At 39.3% G+C, this 21,944-nt stretch overlaps 2 protein-coding genes across 4 annotated transcripts; one reads left to right on the top strand and one right to left on the bottom strand.

Annotated features, from left to right (window-relative positions):
* The first annotated feature begins 129 nt into the window (after window positions 1–129).
* Window positions 130–10,207, top strand: LOC115753097 (alpha-N-acetylglucosaminidase). Of its 3 annotated transcripts, none has more exons than XM_048278623.1 (19): window positions 130–502; window positions 1,214–1,294; window positions 1,394–1,605; window positions 1,766–1,887; window positions 2,405–2,490; window positions 2,764–2,858; window positions 3,033–3,114; window positions 3,366–3,472; window positions 4,243–4,273; window positions 4,674–4,791; window positions 5,212–5,262; window positions 6,191–6,300; window positions 6,458–6,560; window positions 6,696–6,794; window positions 7,114–7,224; window positions 8,209–8,456; window positions 8,931–9,168; window positions 9,449–9,527; window positions 9,660–10,207. In XM_048278623.1, the coding sequence occupies exons 1-19, from the start codon at window positions 366–368 to the stop codon at window positions 9,893–9,895; spliced, it is 2,346 nt and encodes a 781-aa protein (XP_048134580.1). In that variant the 5' UTR covers window positions 130–365; the 3' UTR covers window positions 9,896–10,207. The 3 variants fall into 3 exon arrangements, with proteins under 3 accessions (XP_048134580.1, XP_048134579.1, XP_030547458.1); XM_030691598.2 differs by having other exon boundaries at window positions 131–502; window positions 1,227–1,294; XM_048278622.1 differs by lacking the exon at window positions 5,212–5,262 and having other exon boundaries at window positions 1,227–1,294.
* A 337-nt stretch (window positions 10,208–10,544) lies between these two features.
* Window positions 10,545–17,660, bottom strand: LOC115753098 (polyamine oxidase 1). The gene is made up of 10 exons (XM_030691600.2): window positions 17,505–17,660; window positions 17,145–17,394; window positions 16,645–16,776; window positions 16,447–16,508; window positions 15,911–16,065; window positions 14,657–14,800; window positions 13,204–13,353; window positions 11,705–11,959; window positions 11,262–11,343; window positions 10,545–11,167 (listed from the first exon to the last, which is right to left on the bottom strand). Exons 1-10 carry the CDS (start codon window positions 17,554–17,556, stop codon window positions 10,959–10,961), a joined length of 1,491 nt encoding a protein of 496 aa, XP_030547460.1. The 5' UTR covers window positions 17,557–17,660; the 3' UTR covers window positions 10,545–10,958.
* Between the last annotated feature and the right edge of the window lie 4,284 nt (window positions 17,661–21,944).

Here is a 21,944-nt window from a genome sequence, read left to right as displayed (position 1 = left end):
TACCTGATGCGGTACGTGTTGGTTCACCGTGCTATGGTGGGGAGTGGGGACGGTGTCTGATGAAGTAACCCAACTGGCAAATATAAAACTTGTAAAACAAAAAATAATAATAATAACAATAATAAGAAGTAGGACCAGACAACCAAGCAGCACCAGTCAACTCCCTTCTCGGTGGACGACCCGGATGGTGATGATCCGATGATTCTCTGTCCTCTCTTTTTCGTCGGAACAATTCTTCTCCTCTCTACAGAAGAAACACTTGACAAACCCCATTTGTTTTTCTGTTCTTTAAACTAACATGAAGATTTCAGCGCTGATATTGCTCCTCAGTGTGATAACAATAACTTCATCAGCATCGTCGCCAGATGTCATTGACTCTCTGCTCACCCGACTGGAGTCCAAAAGGGCATCTTCATCGGTTCAAGAAACGGCGGCTGAAGGCGTTCTTAACAGATTGCTTCCTTTCCATTCACACAGCTTCCTATTCAAGATCGTACCCAAGGTCTCCTTTTGCATTACATACGATGCTTATCCATTTTATCGCAAGTCCTCAAGCTGAGCCTGTAGTCTCCCTTTGCTTTACATATGATGCTTATCCATTTTATTGCCTCAAGTCCTCAAGCTGAGCCTGTGCTCTCTCGAGTCACTGTCAACCCACAGCTAATGAACTGAGGAAATGTGAAAAAGTTCAGTCTTTTGGTGACCCTTATCATATCACTGCACTTTCTCATTTCCAATTTAGCGAAAATTAAAGCTTTAAGGCAATAGTGAGTTAGGGGGACCCAGTTTATTGTGTCTTGACAACAGGACGTTCTTTTAGGTGTTGATGAAATGAATATGTTCCCTTCAATGATGGCGTCCAAATTTCCATGTATACCTCAGAGTACAATTCATTGTAGTGCATTGATGGTCTCCGTAAAATTTACTTACTTACGATGTTGGCATTGAACTGTCTTAGATTTTTCAGTTTAAGGATATATCTCTAGCTTCTGTAGCCAAAAAGAGTGGTTTGAGTAGTTGTTTTCATAAGCTATCTACTAGCAGTAACACTTAATTGAACAGTGAAGATGCATGCTTTGTGCTCACCTGAAGGATATAGCATATGATCAGGTTAAGAAACTGTCCATTTGCGAACTTATTTGCTCAATGTCTTTCTGATACATGGTGGACATATGAATGTAATTGTCAGTGGTTTGTGCTCACTTTCTTTCAGCTTTGCCTATCAGGATGTTTGTGGCGGAAAGAACTGCTTCTTGATTGAAAATTACGGGGAGAATGATGGGCCTGAGATAATGTATGTCGTTATTGTTCTTGTCAAGTGGAGCAGCGTACCTTCTTGGTAGTTTGTGAGTTGTGCATTGTTGAAGCCCTCTATTTGTCTATTTCACCACAGGATTAAAGGTACCACAGCAGTTGAATTAGCATCTGGCTTGCATTGGTACTTGAAGTATTGGTGTGATGCGCATGTTTCGTGGGACAAGACTGGTGGCATACAGGTAGCTTCTGTTCCTAGGGCAGGATCCCTGCCTAGGTTGAAAGGCAAGGGTGTGATGATTCAGCGACCCGTCCCATGGAACTATTACCAAAATGTCGTTACATCAAGTTGTAAGTTTTCTTCACCATTAAACATCAAGGCTTTGATGGTTTTACTAATAGCAAGTCAAGTATCTAGTTCGTTATACCTGAAACAAGTGAAGCAGAAATCTTTGTGACAGTTTTTGTGCTTCAAGTAGCTAATGACTTGATGTCACATTATTCAATGTAGATTCGTATGTCTGGTGGAATTGGAGTCGATGGGAAAAAGAGATAGACTGGATGGCTTTGCAAGGAGTTAACCTACCATTGGCCTTTACTGGACAAGAAGCCATTTGGCAAAAAGTTTTCATGGTAACATTTCAGATGATCCTGTATGAAATTGGTGACAAAAGTCAAAGCAGTTCTTACTGTTGATTTCACCGTGAGGACTCATAATGATTGATAAATAAACTGTTGAATTTACTAACACATGACCGCGTGATCTGATGGCCATTTCCATTACCTATCTGACATCCATCATCGAAAAGGAAAATAATAATAGAAGTTGCCATGAGATGGTCTTGAAATGTTTCTACTGTTTCTTTACAGCAAATTGATGTAATTTGTTTGTCTGTTGCTATTGCTTGTGGAGTACATATTTGAAATTTAGCGATGCCTGTTTATACCCACTTTTCGAATACATATTTCAGTTGTTGACTTATGAATATGTAACTGAGCTGGTGCTATTGTCTGTATCTTCAATTAATCAACTTTCCGTGTTTAGAATTGCGATCTGAGGTCTAGCAGTTGTTTGCTTCAGCTTTTGTCCAGTTACAGTCATGCCTGACTATGATAGGCTTATCTTGCTGATTTGTCCTCTTTATTGTAGGATTTCAATATCAGCAAGGATGAACTAAACGATTTCTTTGGTGGGCCTGCGTTTCTTGCATGGGCTCGCATGGGAAATTTGCATGGGTAGGTAGAGGAGTTGTGATTTCTCCTTCTTCTCTCTTTCTTGGGTGATGATAAGTTGACAACAGGAAAAGGATAGGGGAACTAGTTGAACAAATTTAGGAGTATTTTATATTAAATGGTTCTTCAGACTACGTTTAATAATATGATTCTGCTAGCTAACTCATTGCTGCGCCTGGATGTGCAATGTAATGCAGTTTTTTTCTAACTTTCAAGGCTTTGTTTTCGTCATCACAAGCAATTGGCTTCTAAGGTGTCATAGTTATTTCATCTTAGGTGGGGTGGCCCATTATCACAAAACTGGTTGGATCATCAGCTAAACTTGCAGAAACAGATATTGTCTCGGATGTCAGAGCTAGGCATGGTTCCAGGTATGGAAGAACTCTTTTCTGCGTAGGATTCTTGATAATTCGGGGATCTTTCAGTGGGATTATCTATGATAGAGTTGTATCAGAAAAAGACAGAAAATTGCCTGCAAAGGGCATTGTCTATCTGTCTGATGATGCTGGTCACGAGAATCGTGATATGTATTGTTGTGCTTTCAGTTCTTCCATCCTTCTCTGGGACTGTTCCAGAAGCATTGAAGAAGATACATCCTTTAGCTAATATAACTAGACTTGGGGACTGGTATGTCTCTTTTTCTGTTTGTAATTTCTCAAGTGCTGAGTTTGATGACCTTTTCACTCTAATATTGTCCTCCCATGCATCCCTTTTGGCTTCCAACTTGGGTTGGGTAAGTTCTTCATTTAGATATAGTTTTTATGAAGACGCTACATTTGGCATTTCTGATTATTTTTTGTTTCAATTTAAACTCTCTTGAAGAAATAAGAAACCTGCACTTGCGTTTACACGTGTTAAGAGGCCTTTTGCTTATTCAGGAATACTGTTGATGGTAATCCAAAGTGGTGTTGTACCTACCTTCTTGATCCTTCTGATCCTTTATTTGTTGAAATTGGGGAGGCTTTTGTCAGCAAACAAATCAAAGGTGCGGTTCAAAATATCCAGATTTTGTTTGCAGTATCAGCTTCGTGCAATTTTTATTTGTTCACTTCTCATCCTGGAATCCGATGATCATGTCATGGTGACAAATTGGAAACATTTTGTGAGTAATGGCTACTTTGTGCCTCTGATTGCATAGAATTATACATGGAGGCTGTGGGATTACGTAGTAAGCCATAAAGCACATCCCTTAGTATAGGGTGTGAAATAGAGACACGGGGAACATCACCTGTTATGTTTATTTTCTTACACTTTCAGATTCTTCAAGGCAAACGCTAAAAGTTTTCAGCCAGGGCTATATGAACTCTTTTTAGTTTATTGTCAGCTGACATGACTACTCTAATCTTGATTTGAGCATTTCATATCGTTTCTCATGCTAGATTAATGTGTTGGGGAAATACGTTGTTTGATAAAATTAAGTGTGCCTCATTTTATCATTAATTATATTTTGTCTGTTAACTTTTCTTTAAAAGAAACTAGTTTTGCAGTTTCTCTTCTGTGTCTAGGTGATGCATACTTAAAAGAGGACCTCTTTCTCTGTATCTTGGGCTTTTTAGTTAAATTATGTTGTGTCAACTGTGGAGTTTTGCTTTAAAGAGGGGAACCACTTGACAAATCTGATATCTTTTCAACAATTTCACTGGCATGCTGGATCATTGTGTTGTTCATGGAAAACTGTATCCAGAGTAGTCTGCATTCTTAATTTCTCACCAGAAATGCATGTGGTGTTCTGACTTCTATTATTTTTCACCACAGAGTATGGGGATGTGACAGACATATATAACTGGTAATGTCTCACCTTTGGCTTTTATTTAACATTTAAAACATGAAGTATCTGTATGCTCCAACATATATTTGTTCCCATTTCTAGTTGAGTAGGTACATAATAGTGGAACTATTCTTTCTTTTTTTTCCCTGTGGTGCCTTGTTTAGATGAGTCTAGATACTTAAGTAATGCTGAGGATGAATAGTATCGTAGGCTTGTAGCACTAACTATGATGACAGGCTTTAGATTGACTTGTTAATGCCGTGATATGCTGTCTGCTAGGTGCATTCTGGGGATGATTGTTTATTAGAACCTCAGATATATAATGCTTTGGAAACATGCAGTCTGTGGACACCCTGTAGTTTCTATCGACAATATTCTGTTTTCTGGAATGTCTGGTAACACATTATTCTCTATGTAGTGATACATTTAATGAGAACTCCCCGCCTTCAAATGATCCAGCATACATCTCAATGCTTGGTGCTGCAGTCTATAGAGCTATGTCACAAGGTGACAAAGATGCAGTGTGGTTAATGCAAGTATGGTCCTCAATCTCTCACCTGATCCATCCTTCGGTATTTAGACATCCGATTGCATTGTCCCTTGAAAGTGATGTTAACATGGCTAAGCTATTATTGGTTTGACTGATGGTTCTAGCAGGACTTCTTAAGATGTACATAAGTTTTTGTTAAAACTCATGATTATTTCTTGTGGCACCATGAAACAAATAGAGATAAACTCCAATATTGAAAAGGCATTCACTTGAGTCAAATGAACTTTAAAACTCTAGTTACAAATCTTCAGCTCCTTCCCAAGACCTCTGATTTCATGTCTTTTTCTTGCAAGTTTCGATTCTTTTACAAGTTCTTCTTTAGGTCTAATTTTACTATATGCAAACAAACTTCTCTGAGTTTCTAATGGTCATGCGGTAATATACTGAAATTATAATATGTGTGCAGGGTTGGCTCTTTTATTCAGACTCTGCCTTTTGGAAACCACCTCAGATGAAAGTACGTCCTTGAAGTACATTATGTGTTTCCTGTACTTTCTGACTGCATGACTAGATTAGTCTTATTGGTACAAATAGAACAACTGTAAGCATATGAGCATTGACCTTGTGCTCTATTATGATTGATAGTGCTAATGTACTTTATTTTAATGTTCTTCCTTGGTATATGACTATGGTTGAATCTTATTTGTTATGTCTGGGTTGCCTAATGATAATCAGTAAAACAAAAAAATAATTGCTGATGGAGTGCCCTATAACATTTACGGAGTTGCGTTCTGTTTGTGTTGGCTTTCTTTGTCAAGACAATGGGTGTGAGAACATAAAGTCAGTCCTTTTCGCTTTGCTTGGTTGTTAACAGAAATGGCTGTTGAAGAAAAAATTTTGATGACTGACTAATTACTTCATAGATCTGTGACTAAATGAAGCCAAAGAGTTTAGGTCGTCTCATAACATCTCCCCTTTTTTCATACATAGTGAAATTTTTGGGAATTAGTTTATCTGGGTACTTAGTCTACAAGAAATGCCCTTCGTACAATAATGATCTTGTGAATGTACCTTTCTAAATGATTATTTGAGCGAGTATTGCTTCTTCCTTGATTGTATGAGGGATATGGTAAATTTAAAAGTCTTCAAGCACCTAGAGTCTACGCTACCATGAAATACACAGTTTACCTATATCTAGATGACATGTAAATAAAAGACCAAGTCCTGAGAAATACAGTAGCAGCCGGGATTCTTCAAAGTATGCGATGTCCTATTGATCAACATTTAGCGTTGTAAGTTGGGTTTGGTTCAGCAGTGGATAAATCAAAATCAAACCTGAATATCAGTTGACTTTTGGTGCTTGAGTTCTGTCAGTCTCACTGTGCTTTTGCTGGGCACACAGGTAGTGACTAATATGATAACAATGAAATTTGTGATATGTGCAGGCACTTCTGCATTCTGTTCCAATTGGTAAAATGATAGTTCTTGACCTGTTTGCTGATGTCAAACCAATATGGGAAACTTCTGCTCAGTTCTATGGTACTCCTTATGTCTGGTAATTAGCTCTCCTATTTAAGCACTCCATATGTCTGGTAAACTTCTGAGCATTCAAGACTGGATAGGAAACTGACTACTTGTTCATAACTTTTTCCTTCTCCCTAAATTTAGCAACAATTCATCAATTTAGATCCTCAACCATTAATGTGTATCAGGTGTCTTTTGCATAATTTTGGCGGAAATATTGAAATGTATGGCGTTTTGGATGCCATATCATCTGGCCCAGTTGATGCTCGCATCAGTGATAATTCAACTATGGTATGTCGTACAAGTTTTTGCCTCCTATGTAGTGTTCAACTTTCATATATATGCATAGATGCTTGAATATATATGTGTGTGTGTGACAATTTCGTTCTTCCTAAATCAGACTCACTTATCATCAAGACATTGCAGGTAGGTGTTGGCATGTGTATGGAGGGCATTGAACAAAATCCCGTTGTTTATGAGTTGATGTCGGAAATGGCATTTCGGAGTGAAAAAGTTCTTGCAGCGGTAAATGTGCCTTTCTATCTTTAGCTTCTTGGTTGTTTTCTGAAGTAGAATGACATATTGTCTTTTTCTTGAAAGAAGGAACGTGTCTACATCTTTCTATAATGATTTCTTTATTTGCTGAACTTATAACCTTGAGAAAGGAAGTCTTATGCAAAAGCCTTGTTTTTTTAGTTTCCTCCAACTTATGCTTTGCATGCTGACATGGCTGCTAGAAGATCTAGGGTAATGCAGGGCTATGTGGGCCAAGTGCAGGCCTGGGAAGCCTACTAATTTTGGATAGCTTGGCTATGTGCCCCCTCTGACGTCATTTCTTTTTCAGGAGTGGTTGAAGGCTTACTCTCGGAGACGCTATGGTAAGACAGTCCGTCAAGTTGAGGCAGCTTGGGAAATACTTTATCACACTATCTACAATTGTACAGATGGAATTGCTGTATGTATCATAAAACTTCCATCAATCATCATGTAAAGTATATGTCTTATTCAGTTTTCCAGATTTTGCTTTTGAAATGCTTCATCACTCAGGTCTAAGTACCACCGACACGCGACACGACGCGAAGAGACATGCCGACGCGTCACTTCTCAAAAAATAGATAAATCCAACACGTTGGGACACGTGGTATATGAAATATACATTTTTATATGTGCATGATAAATTATCATGGATAAATAACAATATCAGCGGGGAGTTCTTCTTCTTCTTCTTTTATTAGGGATTCACGATTAGACTTTTTTGGGCTGGCCAGGTATATTAGTTTTGGCGTGGCTGGGTGTGGGTGTATGATTTAAGTATATATATTCTTGATAGATTTACATTTTGACCTCTAATTTTTAGAAAATACTTAATATTGACCCATGCGTGTCAAAATGGCGCGTCGGGATGGTGGACTAGCGTGTCACTGGCGCGTCTGAAGCGCTGACCACGTGTCAGTCGCATGTCCGAGAGTGACCAGAGAATTTTGGAAAGTGTCGGAGAGTGTCCGACAAGACATGTAGGCACCCGGAGAGTGTCGGTGCTTGCTAGCTCAGGCCGCATATTATTCTGTTTTACTTCTTAGAAGAGGATTGTCAAGAAATACAGTTGACAATATATCTCAACGTCAAAGATATGACGTATCTGATGTGTGCTAGCTATAAAGAAAAACTTGTGCTTTTCCAAATGTTCCTTACAATGCATGACATGCTCTTTGACTGGCTACTCAGAGATAAGTAAGATTGGTCACTTGGAAAACGGAACTGGGTTGCACTAGCATCTTCTGATGCCAGCTTTTATCTGCAGCTAGGGTTTCCAATGTTTCCTACTTATGATTTTGACATGGTTTTCTGTACAGCCTAGCATCATTTTTCCCAGATTAATGAGCAATTTTGTCTCTAAGATCATTTCTGGCAAAATATATATATTGTTTCTTTCCTTCAGGACCATAATACAGATTTCATAGTCAAGTTTCCAGACTGGGATCCATCAACAATCGCGGCATCTAGCTCTGGAAAACAAGAGAAAGTGCTATTGCCCTTTAATCTGCGTCCTAGTAGAAGATTTTTATTTCAAGTGACAGGCTCGACCTTTCCTCAGGCACATTTGTGGTATTCTACTCATTACGTGGTTGATGCTTTGGAGCTTTTCCTTGAATCTGGGAATCATCTCAAGGAAAGTCTACCATTTAGGTAGAATCTCTGACCTTGTTAAGCTTTGCTTTTTAAAATTTTCTCACCTTTCTACATAAAACAAGGGGATGACCCAGCAGAAGTACCCAGGAAATCACAATGCCTTTTTGCTAGGTAGAATTAATTTGATGAACTAAATTCGCAAGTACATGTGTATGAGCTTAAAAAAGAAAGGCAAAGCCAACTGGATTTAATCTTTGCTTTTGGCCGGTTCATGCTAATTTAGAAAGTTCATATATCTTATTCTCAGTTATTAGAATGGGAATCATATGATTGACGGGCAAGTCCACTATGAGAGTCTTCTAATCAAATGTGTCTACATTTCTTCGTATCCATTGTGGTAAAAATATTAGCACTTAATGATCTAATGCTCGTTATGATTCAATTAATCATATTGCTGAAACAATTGTAGGTCATTCTTCTTCCATAAACTAGGTGAGAATGATTTTCTCATGGCGTGTACTATGTTAACAGGTATGACTTGGTCGACTTAACACGGCAAGTACTGTCAAAGCTAGCAAATAAGGTATACGTGGATGCTGTGACTGCTTTTCAGCAGGAGGATGTTAAAGCTCTACATGTTCACAGCAAAAAATTTCTCCAACTTATAAAGGATATTGATTTGCTGCTTGCTTGCGATGATAATTTTCTTCTTGGGACATGGCTTGAAAGTGCCAAAGCATTAGCAGCGACTCCAAGTGAGATGAGGCAGGTTAGTCTTGATAATTGTCGTCAGTGGCTGAGCCGTCCAATATGATTGAAGCGATTATGCACAGTGTGGATCTGTATTGACGTGGATAATGTACACACTTCCGAAGTTCCCTTCGATCAAAAACTGAGTTGTCATTTGCCCACTCTTCTCTCTTTTAGATCTCTCAGCAAAAAGCTTCTTTCAATTAACACCCATAAAGGGCATGGTAATTTTCAGAACAAGCATTTTCACCTGACAGGGGAGATGGGTGTCTAACTGTATCTTTGATTTCTCATCTCAGTACGAATGGAATGCAAGGACCCAAGTCACTATGTGGTATGATAACACTCAAACAGTTCAGAGCAAGCTCCATGATTATGGTATGTCCTGTACCTGCTCCTGTCTGTATATCTGTATGCTTGTTCCCATATGCTTGCATGCTTGTGTTTATACAAACTTTTGGATTTGTGTGCCTTTGTTACTTGATAAGAGCGTCTCCTGTCTTTGATCAGCTAACAAGTTCTGGAGTGGCCTCCTGGAAGACTATTACCTGCCACGGGCATCATGCTTCTTTTCCTATTTAAACAAAAGCTTGAGAGAGAATGAGAAATTCGAGTTAGAGGAGTGGAGAAAAGAGTGGATATCATACTCAAACAAATGGCAATCAGAAACACAAATTTACGCTGTGAAGGCAAAAGGAGATGCCCTTGAAATTGCCAAAACCTTATTCAAGAACTATTTCGGTTAGCAATCCAGGGTCCAGCCTATCCTCTCCTCTTCCTATTATTGCTCGTCTGATTTACCATTTCACTGTAACTTGCTGCGTCAGCCTGCGGAGAAGCTTTCCGGTAGTGCGCATCAGGGGAAGGAAGAAGAGAGGCATGAGCAGAAATCCTTGTCTTGTACAGTTGACTTGATTTTCTGAATTCTAATAAAAGACATTTGTCCTTTTAGCAACGGAGAGTGTGATTCGGTGATTGATATGCTCATATGATGTCCCGGTCTATTGTCTGTTCTTATATTGTTTGGTCATAACAAGTACAAGTGGACGGTTTTGCTCTAAAAGGCAATGATGTTGCATTCATCAGTCGTTACTGCAACTTGAAAACCTTGCAATCACAACACTACATTTCAGGTGAATGTCCAAAGCCATCCCCCGCCGCTTTGTGCTATTTGTGGGACACTTAGTATGTCCAGTACCAGGTACTGTCCCTTGGTCTTTTGAGTTGAAGGAGATTTTGGTCATTAGTGGTGGGTAGTTTCTCTGCAGACACGGGAGGCATCTGATCAAGAAGCTGTCAAAGCCGTCCTTTTCTGCTAGCATGTTGAAGCCGTCAGTAGCTGCCTTACAAGATTACCAACAGTTGTGAGCGACTTTGGAAACTACTGAGAATCGATTGATAGCGCAAAATTAAGAGGTTGTTATATAGTCATGTTAAGGCATCGGCCTTCCTCATTGTTGAACATCAATAGACTAATGATATGGCCACTGTTGATAAAATGAACCATTTACCTATCTTGTTACTTGACATTTTTCACCCAATGACACCACCGACTCCCCCCCCAAAAAACCCAAAAACAATTCTCTTGTATACCCCCTCAAACCAATTCCATTTGATTATATGTATAAAATTCGCTCTATCTTGTGCATCTTCTGGCAGCTACTTCTATGCTATTTGGGGGGGTGGGGTGCTTCCATCGCTGTCAATACCTCCTTGGCCTTCTCTGCCATCGATCGCATCCTCATGATTGTCGATTGAGGAGATACTGCCACCGCCAATAACAGTGCTAGTCTCAGCGGGCCCATAGAGTCATAAGATGGGTCTTGGAATGCTAAGCTTGCCACTGAGATGCAAATGTTTAGGGATATCAGATTTATGTTGTACGCTTCCAGAGACTGATGAATCCGTCTGTGCTAAAGTCAATGCTAACAAGGGCTCTAACAAAAACGACTGATTCTGGCTATTCCTTTCCTTCTCCTTCCTCATCTCCTCCAACAAAGCTTTACTCGTGTCTATGCCTGTTTCATCATCAGAGACAACGCGTCATAAGCCACGTCTTAATTGTCTCTGTCAGGATATCCACTCAATTCCAGAATGAAGTTCATATATTACCTGCAAGGTATCCACCATGTACATAACCGTTGAATCTCTCACTTGTGTGCTCACCAGTGAAAAAGATGCGTCCTACTGGTGCCTGAGAACATACAGAAACGTGTTTCAATTACAGGTACAACTAAAAGCTAATTCAGGAAGAAGTGTTAGCGCTACCAAATCTCTAGTTACCTTGGAACAACACCAGAAAAAATAAAGCTTGTTCTAGTTGCTTCACTTAGGACGTCGTAAAGGTAAAAAGAATCTTAAGCTGCTAGAGATTTCACATAGAAATTAACCCCTACGGGGATTGATTCAGAAAGACCTACATCTTTTGTCAAGCCATAATTAAAAACTTGTCTAAGCTTGGCTATCCAGCAGTAAGAATTATACTAATCGAAATATAAACATGAAAACAGGAACATCCGGGATCCATCATAGACGATAGTAAGATAAGCACCTACCTTAATGCTTTGAACGACCTGATGATTAACGATGGCGGGGTAGTTGCTGTAGCTGCCCCGCTGGAACCTGTTATTCCACCAGCGGGGCACGAGTATATCAGTGGCATTAGGTATATTGGGCCCAAACATGTCCCTGAGCACCTCCATAGACTCTTTCAGTGTTTCTTCATCAGATTGATTCTCCACACGCTTTGACTCCCCATTTGTCAATGTTACAACCAGAATATTGGAACCAGGGTATGCATTCTCCATGTGCTGATGACATGCCAAGAGATAAACAAAAATAATCATCTTTATCAGATGAGTTTCCCTAATATACGGCCAATTACATTATTGCTCGAGATTCCACATCAAAGCAAAGTAAAGAATCGAAACGTAATAACGACAGTGAGATCCCAAATCTTCCATCATAGGCCCCGTGTGGCAGAAAACATTTTCGAGTGTTAATTACATTCTTATGAGTTGAAAACTGATTGCCGTACTTAGTATAAATAACTCACAATTAAACAAATTGGCAGCAATTGTAACTTAAGCCCAGAGTGCAGCTAATACTGCCAGCTTTCAGAAATTGACAAAAACATCATGCACATCCCCCCTCCAGCCAACGACTATACGCAACTTATAATAGGCTCTTGATTATTTAATGATTGTAGATGGCTGCTATATTATATAAAAGGAATCGGCATCACAGCAAGGTGTAATGATTAATAGATATAATGCAACGCATATGACGGAATCCACTACACATTTTAAGAGAAATAAATTTGTATCAAATATATAAGCCACTTTTAATATTTAAAAAACATAAAGGCTGGATATGAAATCATGAGTCTTAATACAGAAAACTAACTACACGAATAGCAAAAAAGCAAATGCACATGTATTCAGTATTATCAAAATGAAGTAGTTTCGGCTTTTACCCAACGAGTCCCAATAAATAAAAAGACAGCATATTTTTCCACCCAACCGTAAATTAGACAATAAGATGGTATGACCTTGAAAAGAGTGCGGTCTGCGCACTGGTAGGAACGTAATTTGACAAAGAGATCACAACCATCAAATATTACTGTAGACAATAATATCGCTCTTTCTTATGCAAAAAAGCGCAGCTTGTGAATACAGTGGCATGGTTTTTCAACCAAAAAAAAAAAAATACAGTGGCATGGTTCGACCGAAAAAAAATGCAGTGGCATGAGCTCCAGCAGAACGACAATTAGAAAATAGCATAACTGACTCCTTGCCATTAAAAGAGGGTTTATTTTTAAAAAAATTCACCTTATTGATGCTTGAGAAGTAGCCGTGTATGCTACTTGTTAATAAGAGCAAACATGTTAACTTCATAATAGTGGGCACACAGTTTTGTCGCACTTTCTAAAACCCCAAGAGGATGACGTCAATAAGCACTCAATTCCCCATGAGGGAGAACTTTTAGTGCCAACAAAACTGGAAGGAAAAGAAAGAAAAACCATTAGCTGGCTACAAAAGTTTTGTTAACAAACCTGCCAAAATGTGTAATAACCTCTCCGTTCGTGTGCATATATGAAGAACTCTCTCTCGGGTCCGCAAGGCCAGAACTTATACGGAAACTTTAGGAAGATTTTCGTGTAAACCATCACGTCAAGCTTCTCTATCGCCTCCATCTTCCATCTCTGTTGGGCATTATTTCACAAATTAGGGCTAATTCATCGAACCGAGTAAAATGGACAATAGATCAAACACCACTCAGCTTCTTTTGAGGACCACCAATAAAGATCCATAATCATAATTGTTGTTTAATCCTCTAGACGTTATTTTCCGACCAAAAAAGAAAAAATCCTCTAGACGTTATTTAAGATGTAATTTTTCAAATGGATATTGGTAGTTGTAATTCTTATGTTTTATTCCAAAGAACATCAAGTGTTTTGGCACTGGATAACATCCAAGGATTCATAGGTCCTGAATTCCTCCACGAGGAAACGATTCTAGTGGAATCGATGACAGTTGTGCAGTGGGTTCCGGTTACTATCTGGTTGATATTGCTAGCCTTCTAACCTCTAATCCCCGGGAAACCTTTAGGCCTTATTATGCTCTAATTCAAATTGTTTGTACTTAAACTCTTGGAGTTAGTTCACGGATACTATAGTTTCCAGACCAAAAAGAAAAAACCTCTAAGAAACAGAGAATTCTACAATATCTATTTAAATACCGAATCTTCCAATTGGCGGATATTGCAACCAGCTGTCACCACATGCAAATGGATTCCGGGAATTTTTTTTACTTTTTTTGGGTCAAAGGATTCCGGGAATTTCGACACCTCCACAATCGAGGTGTGCGAAAGAGGAAAGTCCACAGCCACCAAAGCACAGCAACCATTTGGAAACCATGGTTGGTAGCAGTAACCTGTGGTCATGCAGCCGTGGCATTTGCCTTGTTCAAAGTAAAGGCCACCTCGAAAATCCGCGTCTTACTACCGGGGACAACGACTACGAGTGAGGTCAATTTAATATGTAAAATAGCTTCCGAGGCTTTCAATACTGACACATCCAACTTGATGATTGAAATAAATATGTGGGCCATAGCTTGAATATCAAGAACGCAACCCAGAAAACTCGCTTATAGGGGCACTCATCATAGGGAGTCCCAAATATTAAGCAATTGGACATATTAAATGGTTGAGATATTCCGGTAAATGCAAGGGAAATCAAGGACAACATATTAACCAAGAGATCTCTTTCAGTGTGTTTACGGATTCATTCAATCAATCAAAAGCAGCATTTCGCGCAGAAAGTGTTCCACAATAGTTATTAGAATCTAGTTAGGAACTATCACATATTAAGTGTAAGGCACAATATTTCCGATTGTACTAGTTTTTCATATTATTGATGTGATTTTATTGCACTCTATGGAATTTTCAATTACGGAAATAGAAAGGGAAGAGAGCCAGAAAAAGAAGAATGAAGGAAGATGTATTACGGGCATTGATGGCCTGAACGAGATGAGGTCGCTCTGGAGAACTCCAATGCTAACGGACAAAATTGCGTAATTGGCATCGTAGACACAACCGTCTTCCGTAGTAAGAGTGACTCCACTTCTCGAGTTTTGTATTTCCCGGACAACCTGACCCAAATCCATGCACAGATGGAACAGGCAAAGGTTAAAAATCAAATTGAAGGCCCCAAGAATCAGATGCATGGCATAGGCATCCAATAAAGATGGAAAAAGTTTATCGACATATTTGAATGAGAACTGTGCAGTGATCAAACGAAGACTCGTTACCCTATTGGAGTTCGTTCACTCACAATCTGACATTATAGAAATATTTTAATTGAGCAGATACGGAGTTGAAATAGGTCCCATTAAATTTCACCTACTGGGCACTAGTCGTCAATTTTCTTTATCCTTCTTGCATTTGAAATTTGAATAGGCAAGGAAACACCACATTAAATGGAGAAAATGACAACACTTCATGGGTTCATGTTCTTCTATTTGAGCAGATTTGACCTCCTCTCCACCTATTTACTTCTACATGAGGTCATCAAGTTCACTGTATATGCTAAATTGCTAATAGACAGTGGCCAGGTGGCCCAAACTGTTGCTTAGTGAGTGGCATACAGTCTTCTTTTTCAAAATGAAATGTTGATAACATGGCGTAGACGTAAAAAGGTTGCTTTGCTTCTCATACTAGAACCACTTGGATGGGAAAATTATTATTTACACTTGGCACGTTGAGGCTCGGTGCATACAATCTGTTAGACCATATGAATTCCATTCATGCACTCGGCTTGCTACTTCATGTGCAAGCACTAATATCGCAGTGACTCAAAAGCAATGTCGATATTAAATAGATCCCAGTAGGAGGGGGAAAAAAAAAACATGTCCCACGCCCAAATGAGGTAGAACTGGGACTATAGTATCCCCAACGAATGTAACATGGCAACAATAAAAAAAAAAGGGCCATAACAGCTTTCATGGAACGTCGTTATCGACAAACTCCAAGGATGGGCCAATCAATCACTAACGCCAAAGTGAGAAAGCAGTGCATCCATACAAAACAGAACTTCGGATTTTTCCGCATACTTTGTGCACCTTTTTATTAATACCATGAACTATTCTCCGTCATTTTGTTTTCGTCTGGTGATTAGATGGTTAGAAAGACAAAAAAGCACACATCATCTCATAAATAAACAACAAAGATAAAACAAAAGGATGAAAGAGAGACTTGTTTACCTTATTGAGTTGAAGACGACTGTCCAAAATCTTGCCCTCTGACGTAAAAAGAAAATCTTGCGCCATTTTGTATAGCAAATCCTCATATCCCCTCTCGTCCGCCACTAAAAACTCTCGTTCCCCATAATCAAGAAAAGTCGATATAGGCTGGACCTCTGCCGAAGAAAAACGAAAGGAAATAACTCATCGGCATGTATAGAGGGCAAATTAACTAAAGAATTGGGTGTGTCAGAAAGCAGGTGAGACATCGACCGAAACGAAAGAAGGGCAGACGAGACAAACTTTCACCAAGGACGACCTCACAAATCCCAACTGACGCAGTTGACTCAGTGAGATTGGAGAGGTTTTAGGCTTTTAGCTTCTTTCGGGAAGAAACCAAACTATATATGAAACAAAAATACAGAAGCAGATGAAGAAGAAGAAGAAGAAGAAGATGACAAAGAACACGTTCTTCCACTTTCAAGTTTCACTCCTATAGAAAAGAGCCGCTTTGCTGCCAAATGAGAAGTTTCAACTCGACTCATAAGGCGACTGACCTGGCATCTCGAAGTCGTGAAGAATGAAGTCGATGGCGAGATCAATAGGCGTCTTCGGCGTCCTAAACATGCACACAAAAAAAAAAAAATAAGAGACAGCAAATCACGCACAGTGAAAAACAAAATCTGTCTCGACCCAAAAAGAAAAAAAAAGAGACAAAATCTGAAGGCATAAAATTGCGCAGGAGAGGGAATTACGAAGGAGGTTCTGTATCTCTGCAGAAGTCGCCACCACGATCCGTTTCCTGCTGGTTTCTCAACTTCTCAATAGCCGAGTCCACTGCCTTTTTGTACGAGTCAGCGGCAAGTCCACTCGGGAATATCTTCCCACTGAAACAAACAAAACTCCGTCAGCATCAAAGCCGAACTCTACTAGAACCGCGCCAATTTGCGGGGCGGTGAACACGAATTGCAGAACTAATCGTCCGTGTCTCATTTACTTCGCTTTTGCAAGATTCACGCTCGAACGCCACAGATGCCGAACAAAGATGAGCTTAAAATCGAAACGAAAAGGGCAACGCGACAAGCGGCAAGCCACTAAAATTCATCGCCAAACCAAAATGGTGGAAATCTCCAACAAGTCCTTCCAGTTAATTTGCAATTCATACACCGGCTCAAATGTGAATTTAACGCGACAAGAGAAAAAACTCCAAAAGAAAAAGAAAAAGGAAGCTAAAGGAAGAGAGAGAATATCAGACCTGCGATCGTAGATGTTATAGCGAGCATTACTGTAATCGGAGAAGCACGTCCGAAGCGAAGATTTGGCGGCAAGCTCCCAAACAGGATTCGGCACCTCGCCGCCGACGCCGACGATCCAGCCGGCGCCGAGCTCCACCGACACGCCTCCGAAAACTTCCTTACGGATCCTGCCTCCGATTCGGTCCGTCGCCTCCAGTATGACGATGTTCTCCACGCCGTTCTCCGCCAGAATCTTGGCCGCAGAAATACCTGAAGAAAGGCCGCACGACGCGCATGTACGAAACATTATCAGAACGAGCAAAAGACCGAAGTGCGGGCACGCCGCGGGCCGCGGCGCGGACACGCGTTTTGGCACGTACCGGAGACGCCAGCGCCGACGATGACCACGGAGGAGCGAGACGGTGGATCCATGAGTAAGATCGAGATGGATAGTGTCGGAGGAAGAGAGGGCCGAACTAGCGGGGAGGGAGTATATATAGGTTTCTCGCTCTCTCGCCGCTTGCGATGCCTCGCGTATTTTCGGCTCGACGGGGATGGGAAGCGGGACGCGTAATTATTCCTTTTTCATGACGGTGGAGGGTATTCCAGTCATTTCAACGGGCGGGGGGGGCAGATTTGGAAATTCGCGGGAGAGTTTTTATGGGACGGTTGGCCTATGGCACGAGAATAGCGGCCTCTTTGCCCGCGTGAAACTCGACTTGGGATTCTGAAAACGAGATCAGTGTCCTCATCAATGGTGGGTCAAAGAGATAAATCGCCTTCCTCTGGGGAGATTTAACAATTTAATGCTGGAGATTCGTAGTCCGTCCTTAGCATGCGTATTATCAATTTCGAACATACAATGGACTCTCGTACGTAAGCACGGGACCACTTGCAATTGCAACAATGAAAAAACCCTATTATGTATCCTAGGCACGCGACAAGTCGCTTAATTTCGAAATCATTTATTTTTTTCATTGATTTGTTACGTTGGTTATAACTCATTTCAAAAGTTGCATGAAAAGACTTCCTCCACCGACCACCCTAGGATCACCGGTCGGCCTAGGTTCACAAGCTGCCTCGGTTGTTATTTTGAAAATTACGGCCCTGCCTTCCAACCAAATTTTTGATCCGCCATTGAACATCTGCAAAATTATTTTATTTTATTATTTTTGTTGAAACGGTTCTTTCATTCATTCATAATAACAAGTACTAATAGAACAAGACATATATTCCATAAAGGCCCGGGTGAAGTTAGCCAATTTAGGGGAAGGGTCTTCATAGGGTGTGCCTTATCTGCAAAAGTATTTACTCCGCCATAAAAGTTCGAATTGTAAACTATTTGTCTCACTTCCTTTCTCTTTTTTTTTTTATTCTTTTTTGTGAGTTTCGGGAATACCCATTCATAGGTCCGAGATCTTCTGGGCGATCCACGTGAACCCCCACGGCTCCTCTCTCTCTCTCTCTCTCGAAAATCCATACAATACAAAAAGAAGAATGTATTAAATTTTCGAAAGCTATGAAGAGAAAACATTAAAAAAAAAAAAAGTTGAGAAAATTCCAAATAAGGGTCCGAATCGCCATTATTTTCTCAAATAAGGGCTTACAATGGATTTTATTTCAAATAAAAACATGAATTACTCTCATTATCCCAAATAAAGATCCGAAGTGTCTATGCTAATTTCAAAAAAAGGGTCTGACATCACGAGTTGGCCAATGGCATTTTCTTCTTTTTATTTTTTTATTTTTCATTATTTTTTCCTTTTTCTATTTTTAAAGTTAATTTAAAATGGGAGGTTTGGGGGGGGGAAGCCTCTTCCTCTATGGTTGCCGCCCCACACCGTTCTTCTTTTTCTTTTGTTCCTTTTTCAATTTTTTTTTAAATTTTAACATAATTTAACTAAATTTTAGGTTAAAATTGTCTTTGGACGAAAAATCCCTTGATCGATCACGATATTTGGCCGGCCAAATGAGGACATGCCCTTATTTGAAACAATCATGACCACTTCAATTTCTTATTTAAAACAAGATTACTTCAGGTATTATTTAAAGACCAATGTATGTATATATATATATATATATATATATATATATATACATGTTCCATAAATTTCGAGATGCTCCGCATTGAAGGATAATCAAATTGAGAGACTTTTAAAAATGCTACACGTTTGAATATGAGAAGGTCAAAAAAGGGGCAAACTGGAATCGGGCGCTCCAACAAGACGTGGATAGAAGAGCTGAATGGGAACCTTGCAAGAAAAAATAAAAAATGTGGCTAAGAAATTGTTGAGGGAGGGGGGTGATTGGAAAACTTTTCTTATGAGGGGGGTGATTATAAACGATCAGAATTAGAATTACTTTAAAATTATGGATATTTCAACGAAATAAACTATTTTGTTCCTGTCCACCGTGTCAACGGGATATTAGGCATAATGCACTAAGCAGAAACTTATTAATTCCCCCTAATTTGATCCTTGCCTTTTTAATCCCAAAGCGAGGGCGGGCCCCTTCCACGTGTTAGCGACATCTTCGTACTCTTCTGTCCTTTTATTACATTTAAGTGAGTGTTGTCACGGGCGAAAAATTCATTGTAGTTTCTATTAATAAACGGGTTGACACTGCGTGTCGATATGTCATCGATTTGTCACAATTTAAAAATGATAATAATAATAATAATAAGTATAAAGTGGCCCGCCCTCCGCAAGCTTTATGGGATCTACTTTGTTTTTAAGGCTCGGTCACGATTTTATCATAAATAATAAAAAGCATGTCTTTTGACCAAAAGGCGAAGGATAGAGCGGTCGTTAAAAGATAGAAGAGAATCAGCACATATGCCCCCCCATCCATCACTTGGAAGTTGGAAGAAGCATGTCTAATTATTTCATTAAGACTGTTTCTCAACGATTAGGAGATCGCTTAACGGTGATTTAATCACCGTTTACATTATTAGCTCAAATCCAACAGCGGGTAAATCGGCGGAAAACCTACTACGATCGGTGTACGTGGTCACTTTGTCGGTATGCCGTGGAAAAGCATTCACACAGGAAATCCTTTTTAATAATATCTCAATGTTTTTTTTTTCGATATTTTTATTTTTATTTTCCTTCTCTTCCTTCTTCCTCGGCGATCGTTGGAGGAAAAGAAATAAATAAAAATTTAAATTATTAAAAATTATCCACTTCAACGCCAGCCGCATCACGTGAGCAATTTTCGGCTAAAATTAGCCAAATTGACTTAATTGAGGCAATTGCAATAAGTTTACGACTTTCTTGTTAATTTCCCATAAAATATCGAGTACAAAAAAGGAAAAAAATGCATTAAATTCTCAAAAGCATGAGTTGACATGCCGATGTTTATATATTCCGAAACCTTCGAGATACTCCACGTTAAATGATAATCAAATCGAGAGTCTTTTGAAAATGCTACACGCTTTTAAGATCGGAGAAGATCAAAAAAGGGACACACTGGAATCGGGTGATCAAATAAGGTGGATAGGGCTGAATGGGAATCTTGCAAGAAATTTGAAACAAAAAAATAATAATTGAAATGCGGGTAAGTAATTGTTATAAAAAAAAAAAGAGGATTAAAAGACCTTTTTCTTGGGGGGGTAGGGGGGTGAAATTGAGAGAATTGTTCGGACGTGGGGGTCAATGTGAAAGAACAGGAAAGGCATTTGACGCGGGAACTGGGAAGCACCAAACTCGTGCGTCCCTGCTGTCGCTGTCAGCCTTGGCATTGGCGGCTATACTGGTCTAATTACTCGCGCGCTAATATTTAATTTCAAATCCATGTGAGCAACTCTTCATGATTTTGGTTTTTAGTTCTGACTTTCTTTTATTGCTCAACTTTAACGATTATCCATTTAAATCGCGTTTTTGTTTTTTTGTTAAATACATAGCATCCGAGAGTTAATGAATTTCGATGTCGTCGTTACCGTGTGTTTCGCTAGAAATTGGGATCGGTCTTGATAAATGAAATACCTTTTGACAAAGGTTGTTATATGATTTTTTTTTTTTTTGTTCGAAGGGTTCGGCGGCGATTCGGACGGGAATCGATTCGCTTGGATGTGATCAAGAACAACTAAATTTGAAGTAAAAGAAATGGTTCGACCAGAAAAAAAAAATGTAAAAGAATTGCGAGTATTGGAAATTTGAAATCATCGATAGATTGAGAAAATGCATAGAATTGTGTTAATGACTATAACTCATTGAATGCCGCAATGCTCATGCTCAACCGTTGATCGTCATATTTATCTTTAGTCCATATCTTCACTTTACTTCTTTTCGTCTTTTTTCCCCGCGCCCAGCGCTTAGCCAAATCCATTAAGACGTTAATCAATCACTATCATATGTCAACAATTATATACCTCGATCATCGATAATCATGATATCATCGATAAAGTAATTGTATGTTAGGCAGTTTTTTTTTTTTTTTTTTTTGATCTGGTTGTATCTTATCTTATTCTACTAAACAAGAAGAATCTACGATTTGGCTAACTATGGACTGTACAGCATCATCGTCCTTGCGAATTTCATGGAATGGCAAGATCGAAGAGGAATTCTCTCCAATTGGCAAACTACATAAAAGGAGATCCTCTCTCGCGGTGCATTGAAAGAGGTTCCATTTATTTTGTGGAGACACCAATAAATTGGAAAATATTTTCTCAATTTTAATAGCTTTTGCTGTTTAGAATAAACGAGTCCATAAAATATAATTTTGTTATTGGTGATATTCTATTTATATGCCCATAAATGTTTTAGAAAAAATTTCAAATAAGAGCCCGAAGTGCCCTCATTATTTCAAAAAATCACCTAACC

The sequence above is a fragment of the Rhodamnia argentea genome, chromosome 5 (genome assembly GCF_020921035.1).
Source record: "Rhodamnia argentea isolate NSW1041297 chromosome 5, ASM2092103v1, whole genome shotgun sequence".
Taxonomy (NCBI): domain Eukaryota; kingdom Viridiplantae; phylum Streptophyta; class Magnoliopsida; order Myrtales; family Myrtaceae; genus Rhodamnia; species Rhodamnia argentea.
This window is presented reverse-complemented; position numbering and strand designations above follow the sequence as displayed.